The sequence below is a fragment of the Uloborus diversus genome, chromosome 4, assembly GCF_026930045.1.
Source record: "Uloborus diversus isolate 005 chromosome 4, Udiv.v.3.1, whole genome shotgun sequence".
Taxonomy (NCBI): domain Eukaryota; kingdom Metazoa; phylum Arthropoda; class Arachnida; order Araneae; family Uloboridae; genus Uloborus; species Uloborus diversus.
In genome coordinates, this window is record NC_072734.1 from 118,720,538 (window position 1) to 118,732,535 (window position 11,998).

General features: G+C 33.1%; 1 protein-coding gene across 1 annotated transcript; it reads left to right on the forward strand.

Moving 5' to 3' along the window:
* Positions 1-1,378: 1,378 nt before the first annotated feature.
* Positions 1,379-11,768, forward strand: LOC129220485 (adult-specific rigid cuticular protein 15.7-like). Its single transcript, XM_054854905.1, has 4 exons — positions 1,379-1,721; positions 5,269-5,352; positions 10,014-10,521; positions 11,448-11,768. Exons 1-3 carry the CDS (start codon positions 1,710-1,712, stop codon positions 10,497-10,499), a joined length of 582 nt encoding a protein of 193 aa, XP_054710880.1. The 5' UTR covers positions 1,379-1,709; the 3' UTR covers positions 10,500-10,521; positions 11,448-11,768.
* The last annotated feature ends 230 nt before the right edge of the window (positions 11,769-11,998 follow it).

The window sequence follows — 11,998 nt, forward strand, 5'->3', positions numbered from 1 at the left end:
ATCAATGCTACATGCTTATTTTATTGATATGAGGTTTTCATCTTTTTTTTTGGAACCCTATTTTTGACTATTTGGCTCCAAATTTGTAACAAATGTTCTGTATAAGTAATGAATATGATTTGTTGCTTTGGAAGATTTCAGAATATAGTTTTCGATTCATAACATTGAATTTATTTCAGTACTTGAATTAGCTTCGCGGGCAGTATGTTGGGCACCGCTGTTATTTATACGAAAGCTGCCAAAGAGAGGAAAGATAAAATCTCTTTGCTTAAAAAATTTTGAATATTGACGGAAATAAAGATGCATTAATGATTTTGGACGATTTATACATTGGTTGCAGCTACCAATGTATGGCTTTCAGAACGCGAGATACAAATGCTTTAAAAACTGAAACCGGTTTCAGAAAAATGGAGTTTTTTAGAACCAATACTGGAGACATATTTTACTTCCATCTATCTTTCAAGAGAATTAAATTATTTTTGAGGCTAAATTTGTTTTTCTTGCTCTTTTTTCTTTGCGTAATTCGGAATTGATGACTGACTTTAAAAAATTTCTGAACATAGAAGAAAACGAAGCACGTTCGTCTGTTTTTTTTTTTTCTTTTACTATTCGTTTTTACCTTATCAAAAAAAAAAAAAAAAAAGGATGAGCAATTAAAATAAAAATCATAAATTTTATTAAATATTTCTCTTCATCCCAGATTTTTTTTTTTTTTTTTTTTTTTAATGTTCAATTCACTAACTTTTTTTAGATTAATTTTTTGACAGAACTGTGTAAAATGAACCAACCGGGGTGCGTCGGTACGTTTTTCAACATGACAAAAAATAAAGGAACTACAAATAATAGTCAGTTAAAAAGAACTTTCTACAGGTGAGGAATTCAATTTATTGCTCCAAACTTGGTGAAAACCATTTAAAAAATACGGTTGCAGACTTCTGAAAATTGCTCAGTATTGCTTGAAATTACATTGTCTGAAATAAAATTTGTTAAAAATAACTGGATCATGTGATTTCAATATGGATTTTGTTGAACTTATAGGTGATATTTGTTGCTTATAAATTAAAATTAAAAATTATTAATAGTATTGAAATTATTGAGACCGGTCCTGGTCCAATGAGGCTCGACTTCCCTACACAACAACTTCGTCTGATTTTTCCAAAATTTCGGAGAGAATCGCCCCTGTTATCATGACATGCCGGGTTCTGCGGAAAGCAGTTAGAAAATCACTTTTCGCAATGTTATTTACGGCAACTGCTAAATATTCTCAATTTCGGACGACCCCTCAGAACGAGCGTGTACTTTATTAGCTTCTTTCCGAGAGCAAACGAAAAGGGTGAAGGATTTCGCAATCATTGTCCGATGTTTGTGGCAGAAGATATTTATCGTGGAAAAAGTAACACTAATGCACGGCAGTGGAAAAAAAAAATATTACCGAGTCTTTAATCACCTATCGCCTAGAAACCCACCCAGTTTTTCGGGTGAACTATTTTTTTTTTTCCTGCTTCTCTTTCTTGTAACTATCAGCGCGGTCTTTGTTGAAACTGAAAGGAATGTTTTTCGAATTTTACTGAACATTCATTATGCCGCGGGGACCTGAATTTTGCAAGGCCTTTTTGTTGTTGCCAGAGTTGGTATATAAGCTGCGTCCACTGACGAAAGAAAGCACACATTGCTAAAAGTTTTTCAAAGCTTTACTTTCACTTTACAAAATGATTGCTAAGGTAAGTGAGCATTGTATTGGCTTTGAAAATTTATTTATTTACTTGATTTTTTTTTTCATTTGTAAAATTAAATTTATTTTTAGACTTTAAATATATTTTAAAATTAACTGTAAATTTCGAACAGCGTTCTTTAAAAATTCTAACATTGGTTTGAAGTTGCTTTGATTTTTAAAACTTAACTTTATTTCAAGTAGAAGTAATGTTTCTATACTATTGGAATTTTTTTTTTTTTTCCTATCTATGAGAAGGGACTTGAATTATTTCCTGTCTGTGAGAAGGAAATTAAAGTGGTTGATGGTTAGAAGAGGCGACGCTAAGCAGGACCCGATTACCGCACAGGCCAGCTAGGTCTGGGCCTGGAGCCCCATCTTTCTTAGGGGCCCCAATTTTGTTCAAAACCCATGCATAGCATTAAGATACCATGTATTTTTGTGAAAATAATAAAAATAATGATTTGTTAATTGAAACATACCTCTTTTAAATATTGTTACACATTATTTTGATATTATTTTGCGTTGACTTAAAGTGCTAGAATACAGAGGGGGGCCTCCAAATCATTATGGGACTTGGGCCTCAATTTCAGTTAGTCAGGCCCTGACGCTAAGGTTGTTGGTTTATTTCACAGCATAAAGAAAAAAATAAATTTTAAGCTTTCCAAGTCAAGTTCAACATAAGTTTCTCAAACGGATTATTTATTTACTTTATCATAATTTGTTTAGTACATCATGTATTGCTTCATGGTAAACGAAAGTATAATTAGAATAGGCATCAGAGTAATTATTTTATTGGTGGATGTAATTTTGACACAAATGTTTAACGAAATCAGTTTGAGACAGAGGATATACTTCAAATTCGGGACCTGATGTCGAACCTGCTTACAAAGCAGGAACTTAAGTCCGTTGTATCTTATGCCGCTCGGATATTCTGTCTATCGGACCTTTTAAATGTGTATCTTCTGTCCGTGGACCTTTTGGTTCTGCACCTTTTGTCCGGACACTCCATATATTTTAATAGATTCGATTTCAAAAGAAATTGTAGAAGGAACCATGCCGAGTTTTGTTCGCAAAGGTTTTAATATCAGTTTTCTACTTTTTATTTTACGAAATAAGTTGGCAACGCTAAAGTAAAGAAAAAAGCTAATTGTGTTATCCACTAATTGTGAAATTACTTTTTGGAAGCTTCTTTTGAATGCAAGCTTGTTCTTAAAATCTCTCGTCCTAACATCGCAAAATTTCATAAATTATATAAATCTCGTGATACTGTAAAATATGACAGAATTTTTTAAATATTTAGAAATTAATAGTTTTCCGGTTCAAAATTGTACCGCTTTTACTTGAATATTCTTTTTTTTTCTTCTTGAAATACATTTCTCACATGATTCAAAGCTACTTTAAGTAGGAGGATAGCTTTCAACCAGCTTTTTCATTCATCTCGAACGGTTTTTACAATTATTATTTCTGAATTTTTGGTAACTGTGCAATACTTTAAGAGTTTTTGAGCATATTTATGCCAATAGATATAGTTGTACTTTTGAAACATGAATGGAACAGTTAAAAGTGAAAAATTGTAGATAAAAGTCACCCTGAATGACTGCGCTTAAAACAGGATAGGGATTTTCCTCTCGCATGAGGCAATTAGCTTTCTTTTGCAAATGTTTTTTAACTTTGTACTACCCCGAACACCTTTTTGCATATCAATTAACTACGCGTACCCCGAACAAAAACCCTTTAGTTTCATTCAAATAGTTTAACAATAGTTAAACTTTAACTGTTAAGCAGTTAAAAGTAATTACATATAGGTAATTTAAATTAAAAACAAAACATTTTGCTTTGATGGTTATTTTGTCACATTTTTTTTTATTAATCAGATAAAAATTAGAAAAATCTAAGGAAATAATTAGTAGGAAAGCTGGACTTGTTTTTGTTCAAAATTCATCAATGCTTAGATCCAGCTTGGCCACACACACACACACACAAATACAGCCATAAATCATCCTCAACATTAAGTTTGTTTCTTTTCTGGTTCTGCGCATTAGTTAATCTCGCGAAACCTTTTTCGCACAAGGAAGTTTTCCTAAACATCGGAAAATACGTCACAACAATGTCTGCTGGTTCTCCTCTTTTCAATACCAGAATACCAGTACAGAGGATAATTAACAAGACTTTTGTTTCAATGTTGGATCAGACGGTATTGTTCAAATTTTTGTCACAATTAAATCTTAGCGTTATCAGTATAATTTTGTATACTTTTTTGTAGTTAACCGTATCCTTTTAATGATTTTCACGTACCACTAGTTGAGAATCCATGTGGTTTAAATTTTCAGTGAACAATTTGTTGAAACGCTGCTACGTAGCACATGTATATTTCAGCTTTATATATATATATAAAAAAAAGGTGCGCGTGTTATGGGACGAATATACCTAAAATTTACAGAAAAATTTGACATAATACATGCGCGTTATAAGCCGTAATATAACGGAAACAAGAATCAAATTAATATTTTAAACATCATAAAACATATTTTTATTGTTAGGTTTTTCACCAAATTTTACATAAAAAAACTTAGTGCCATAACCATGTTAGTTTAGACATATAAGCACAAATATGAAAAAAATATTTTAACATTTTGAGGTGCTTAACGTAATGGGGTCGTTTCCAAAATTTTAAAAGTATTTTTTTCTGAAAGAACATGCTTAAAAAACATAGGATCAGACCATTTTTTGATAAATTTGTTTACGTTTAATATTTAAAAAAAAAAAAAAAAACTTAAATCGGAGCGCTTTCATTGTTTACGGCTTCTGCCGATGACATCAAAAATGATGAAATGCCATTCAGTGTTGCCATCTCACAGAGTAAAATATTTAATTCGCATCTTTACTCAAGTTCATTGGCAACGATATGGTTGATAGCAAGCGCAGAGCGCAATTTTAATTCGCTGCTTGATTATCATAACGTGGAAACGTAGTAGAAAGATGCGGCAAAGTGCATCATTTGTGACGTCATCAAGACCACGCCTTGTTTGAAAAATCGGATATTTTAAAAAATTAATTTAAAAAAAAAAAGGAAAAACTGTTGGGAAAATGAAAATATTTTCTGGGTCCACGTTATTATTATTATTATTATTATTATTTTGCTCATTCTATCCATTTCAATGACTAAAAGTAGTACTTTTGACTGTAGGAAACCACCCCATTATAAAGTAACGGCTGAACCAAATTACGTTACGCGACAATTGGTGCGTGATGTGAAATTTTAATGCTAATTTCAAAACTGTGTATTTAAAAAAAATAATAAAAAGTAAAAAAACGAAGGAAAGGAAGAAAGAAGAAAAAGAGTTGCCATTTGAACTTTTAGTTGATGTTCATTTTAATATGAAGACTGCCCTTAATTGTATAAATGACATCTCCTACAGTAAATCCGGATGAATTGACATATTTCGCGAGTATATAGTGTGAATAGTATTTAATTAAGAAAAACAGAAAGTGCCCCTTTTTTTCAGAATTGTACACTCACGAATTTTGTATAGTAAAAGCAATGTTGTTTTCAGGTCGCAATTATCTGCGCCGTTTTTGTGGCAGTCAAAGGAAGTCTGGTGCATACTGGTTCCAGCATCAGCTCAAGACATCAAGATGTAAGTACGATTTACGTCATTGACGAAATTTCAAAAATAAAAAAATAACAACAACAAAATAAATAAATAAAAAATAATAATAAATATATTTAAAGAGAAAACAATTCTTTTAATAGAGTCGTGCCACGACGCTAATCATGCCCTACGAACAGAAAATCATATAATCGTTTTGAATTTGCTTAGAAATATTCCATGGTATCCAATACTCTTAATAGAATCATTTAGTAAAAATTTCGTTTCAAACAACAAAATTGATCAGTACTTTTCATAAATTATGCTAATATTATCTAAGTGCTTTAATGTTATTAATGAGTAACATAATGCTACGGATTAAAGTGGTTAATTGAACACTATAATATTGTAAAAAATAGCCTACTTAAAAATCTCTCACACACATATCACGCCCCGAGTTTAGATTTTCGGGCGGGAGAAAATTCTAAATTTACCGAAAAAAATTCCGAATTTTATCGAATCACAAAACACGTACCTGCACATATAGAAATCTAATAAAAAAAATAGGGGTTAATAAAAACAAATGAAATTATTGCAATACTGTCTCCGAATTTGCCAAAATCGTAACAAAATTTGTCGAGTACATTTTTAAAGGTTACAGTTACCTCCCATCAAGGAGCCTTTACATAGCATTTGTGTGAGTGTGCGTGTGTAATTTATTAAATATCACCAACTTTAAACATTTCTTTGGTTACCTGCTTCTAACTACTTTTTTCGCTGAAAGTTAATAAAATAAAACGCGTTTTAATGCTTCTTTTGAACAGACGAGTTCAGTACACAAATATGTATGAGGTTGTAAAATTCTGAAAAGTTATTTACATCTACATCCCACATAATTTATTTTAGAATTAAATATTAAGTATCACCCCTTTTAAAAGCAGAACCACGTGAACTTCTCAGCTGTGTCCTCCATAAATCCATAAAGACAGTACGCTACCTTTCCCTCATCACAAGAAGCATTGTAACGTAAACCGATGTACAGAGATCGTAAAGTTAATGCTTGTTTAAGTGAAAAAAAAATCGAAGAGTTACTCCTCTAATTACAGCCGTTTTAGGAATATAATACGCAATGAAGCCACATTAAGCACATTTCCTAAAGCCATTGTTCCATTATGTGTGGTGAAAGGGTCACTTCAGAAGTGGATTTTTAATTTAGAAAAATAAGTGTACTGCGGTGCTAAGCGCATAAGTCGTATCTTCATCTGAGCTCAAAATGAGAAATTGCTATTTAAGGTTTTGCGCTGCCATATATTTGATTTAGAATACACTTTTTAAAAATTTTTTTAAAAATACTTCCCATTCACAAATGATCGTAAAACATTGCATATAGGTGAAACACGTTATAAATAACCACCTGCTGAACGTAACGCAATTTTGATAAAAAGTGCAGATGCGACTTTTGTGCTTAGCACGGCAGTGTAGTTAGTAATAATTCGGCGGAATCTGCACAAGAAAATTATATCAATAAACTAATAATACATTTGCAGTAAAAACAGTTAGCTAATTTCCATCCGTTTCTGGAACGATACATGATGCTTATTTTTCGCTTAGATAGTCTTTCGGATACTATTAAAACTTAGGTCTGCGCAACATTATTGAAATAGAAAGGTTCAAAGGCCTTTCTATTGCGGGCACAAAGGAAGGATTCTATTTTTTCACATTACGCGGGAACAAATCTAGAAATTCATTCACTTGGAGGGGACCTTCCACATCTTTTTTCTTTTACTATTTTGTTTCGATAGCGGAATTTAAGAGTTAACTGCTAAGGAACAGAAACTAAATTTGGCTTCTGAAACAACACATAGTATTGGCCGTTATATATAATTCCGTTATATATAACGGCCAACGGAATTATAATTTATATATAATTCCGTTGGCCATTAAACGGAAAACAGTAATTTCGTCCCGCACGTAACGCCTCATATATTTTATTAAAAATACCAATTTAAAAGGGTAGAGATAAAAATTTTACAGCTTAACAAATTACCAACGAATGTGCAATTAATTAAACAAAAGATTTCGTCATTACTTTTTTAAGAGATTCCTTTTTAATGAAATACATGAACCGTCACGTGCAAGACAGTGACTACTTTTTCATGGAATAGCCCAATATATATATATATATATACAGGGTTGGGTTTTTTGCCGGCAAAAAGGTATTTTTTCCGGGACAGTGGAAAAAACCATGGCAAAAATGGAAAAAACCGGCAAAAATGGAAAAAACGGCAAAAACCTAATTGCAAATAAAGTAGCATTATATTGTTAATCTTGAAATAGTGACAATTTAATATAAATAATGCACTTTAATATTTTAGTTATGTCTCTCCATGTTACTTCTAATTTATAAGGTGAAAAATAAATTAAAAACAAATGTTGGGATTGGAAAACTTAAGATTTTAAATGTTTGCTAAAACAATTTTTTCAGAATGAGCCAACTTTTATTTCTTTTATTTTATAGTTGCATCTTGATTAAGTATACTTTATACAGATATTTAGTATTCTGTAAAAAATACTATAATAAACAAGCTAATTACATTTTCATTGTAAGTTCATTATTTGTCTTAGATGTTTCTAACTGAACTTTTATGTTAATGTTTAAAAATTTAAAAGTAAAAATGCTCCATAAGTTTAAAAGTAAGTTAAACCTTAAATATTTTTTTAACTATAAAAATAATTGAATTAAAATTTTATCAAAATCTTTTTATGCTTTTACTTTTATATAAAAAGGAAAAAAAACTGTCCGTAAGTTGTGAAAACAAAATCTATTTTTGCCACTTGGGCAAAAACTGGGAAAAACCTATTTTTGCCAGGCGGTAAAAACCGTGGTTTTTTCCACCCCGGCAAAAACTTGCCGGGGTGTATATATATATATATATATATATATATATATATATATATATATATATATATATATATATATATATATATATATATATATATATATATATATATATATATATATATATATATTCAATAGTTTAAACTATTGTTTCTCAATAAATGAAAATGTGATACGTTTCCTTTACATTGGAACCTTTGCTCTTAAAATCTACAATTTATTTTAACGTTAATATATCAATAGAGCAAAATTTATTAACTAATTGATAAGCAAGTTACAAGAGGTTAACTTTGGATGCCCCGCACGTGACGATTGCGAAGAAATAAAATTTTAAATAAAAAAGTTGCTTAGTAAAAATATAACTGTGTCAGGAGTATTTTTGTATCAAATGTGAAGATTAAAAAATTTGCTTACCACAGTTTAATCGAAATATTAAGAGAAAAGACAAAATTTTAATAAAATTTAATCGTCCCTTTTGTTCCACACGCGACGGTGAAATGGCCCAAATACAGATAAGTTACAAATAATCAGGTGGGATGAGTTGATTCGTTATTTAAACAACATGAATTGAAAGAGTGGTCAAAATACTTGTTGAATTTGTTGAAGATTGCACTTCTTTCGCCCCAATTTACATGAAATCTGGTGTATGAAAAATTTTGACTGTTGCTGTCTATTAATGTTATGGTTATTTCAAATTTACAAAAAAGATGGAAAAAAAAATGTATTAAAAAAAAAACAGATCATGTTTTCGAGTTGTAGGTAAGAAATAAAAAAGGAAATTCCCTACAAAAGAAAAAAGTTCAATATTCATTTTCGAAAAACTTCGTTTCAAAGATTCTCTTATGTGTTACCGTAGAAAATGACTTATAGCGTATCTGCAAGGGGGGGAGGGGGGAGGGATTTTTTTTTCTATGCCCCCAAAAACCCTGATAACGTTCCTCAAAAGACACGCAAATCTTGGTGCACACGTTCTCCTTCATATTTGCTTGAACCTCCTAGGTCTTCTTTCAGGAAACACGTCGAGGTGGCTATGAAGAAAGTGGAGTTCAATACTCATATTGTATCCCATATTTTGCTGCTGCACAACTAATTTTCAACTAGAAAATATAATTTCCAGATTTTCGATTTTCAAGTAAGTTTTGTCTTCCTGATACAAAGCCGCCATTGCATTAAAATAATTTTCTGCCATAGATTTGGGGAAATGGGTACTTTTTGGCTTTCTGATCAAGGAACCATCGAATATACTTGCTTCAATCTTTTCCACAGTAAGCAGAAGAAATGTGCGGTAAATGTAAAAACAGTTTCTATGTTTGTCAAGAGATTTAAAAAACTGTTTTACAATGCACCCAGGCATCATAATTTCTCTTAAAATCTATTTTTTCCCCTTACCCAATGTCCGAAATTAGCTCTGCTGTTCCAGCATATAATGTATACAAAACATGGGAACTTAGTGTAAGCGCTTGATTGGTTAAGAAAACTTTCACCATTTTCAAATCACCACAAATTACTCTCTCATGGTCATGATCTTTTATTTTATCTAAAATTATTTAGGTGCTAATATATTCGTCCTTTAACTTTGTACTATAAGCAATGGTCCCCGAAAACAGAGAAAAACTGTTCGGATGCTTACACAACAACGTTTTGAGTTGTTCATCGCAATCACTAATCCTGACTTCCTGCTTCTTCCACCAAGAAGCAATTTTAAAATGTTTTGACCAATATAAAATGACTTTTCACAACAGAGGATACCAATCAGCTCTTTGTTTCTCGGGTATGAACTCTTCAAGCTAAATTATTCCTGTCATTCCAGGGTTATGGGAATTACGCCTTCGGCTACGATATCAAGGATGGTCACGGAGCCTCCAACTCCCGATCCGAAGTTGGCGATGGGCACGGCAACGTGAAGGGAGCCTACACCATTCACGACATCGACGGACGGGCCAGGCGAGTGGAGTACGTCGCAGACCACCACGGATTCAGGGCCGCCATCAAGACCAACGAGCCCGGAACCGCCGCCAGCGCCCCTGCAGCAGCAGTGATCGCCAGCCCCTACGCCCTGCCTGCAGCCCCAGTGGCCGTCAAGCACGTCGCCCCCGTAGCGTACGCCGCCCACGTCGCAGCACCCGTCTATGCTGCCGCCCCTGCACATCTAGGATATGCCGGACACCACGGCGCCTACGGACACGGTCCCTATGGTCACGGTGGTGCCTACGGACACGGAGCTTATGGACATGGAGCCTACGGGCACGGACCTTACGGACATGGACTGGCACATGCCAAGGCCTACCATTACTAAGGAACATTTAGTAGTGTTATAGGTACGTAGTGATCTTTTCATCTGAAAAATCAACGAAAAACCATTAAACTGGTAAAATTAAGCTGCTCAATCTCTTTCAACGATTTTAAACATTGCTCATTATACCACAAGTGAAATCAATCGCAACCAATTTGTCTACGAAATAAAACAAAAGAGCCCTTAACTATGAGTATGAAGTTCAAAAATCAATCTCATTTGTTGATTGAAAGAGTTTTATCAAACATTTTGGCCCGAAAGTGGGGGTAACACCCCCCCCCCCCATTCTTGTCGATGTTACTATGAAAACCCATTAACAATAATAACGTATTGCTTAGCTGCACTAGTTATTTTCCCAACTTGGAAATTTCTTTTCACAAAATATAAATTATTTATTTACTCTCTATCCATCATAATATCACCATCTCATTACTAACTGACACTGCATTGCATAGTTGAGAATGTTTTCTTTAACAGTCGGCTGAATTATAGGCAAGTACGCAACAAAATGATAACTTCTTGTAGACAATTGCTTTTAAGGAAACAGAGATAAATAAAAAAAGAAACGAGAGAAGTACATAATGTTTATAAATTAATATTTCTGCATAGTCATTGTTTTTGTCTGGACTCTTAACAGATGAGTTATATTCATTAGGTTTAGCAGTCAAGTCAGCTGGTCATAGCGGTTCGGAGTTGACCTCTTACGATTAGGACCCTTTCAAAAACCATTTCTCAATCAATCATCAATTTTTAATTCTGAAAAGTGAGGGAGCAGTTGCCCCCCTTGCCCCACCTCAGGAGCCGCCAATTGCCACATGAAACACTAAGCGTTGACAATCAATAGATGGAGTTAGCATTTGAATCTCGTTAATAATGTTCTCATAGTTAGCTGATGTTTGAAGCGATTTCCCAGTTGTAATACAACTTTTCATTTTATTCATTTCCTTTTAGGTCTTCAGGTGCGAGAAATGGACAATTTCTACCACCTCGCATGTGTTCCGACTCAAACATCCTGTGATGGTATGGATTTTAGCGAGCTAATACCGGAAATATCGTTCTTATCTAAATCCTCTCTTCCCTGTCCAATGGGTCTTTGCGGTACGTAAAATGAATTTTGTGGTTTACCAGCTTGGATTCTTCATCAGCTCAGGTCTCCGACGCTTCTGGTTTTTCCATCTCTTGGAGGGTATCGATGTTAATGTCTATTTTCTTGCCAAAGTTACTTAGCTTTATTGTTGTTAATATTTAATTGTGATTTTGTAAAGTGTGATGTCAGATAATAAATATATATTTTTCAAATCACTGACTAAGTGTCATGAAATAAAAACTGTCACATTTGAAATTTTTGGGGGCGAATCCTATGCTTTCTAATGTGACTCAAATGGGGGAATCAGTTTCCGGTTCTGGAGGGGGTATTTTCCGGGCACAGCACCATCTTTCAGAATTTGATTTTTGAAGATTCGGGTACGCACTTACCCGAACTCACTTTATTAATAGTTCAT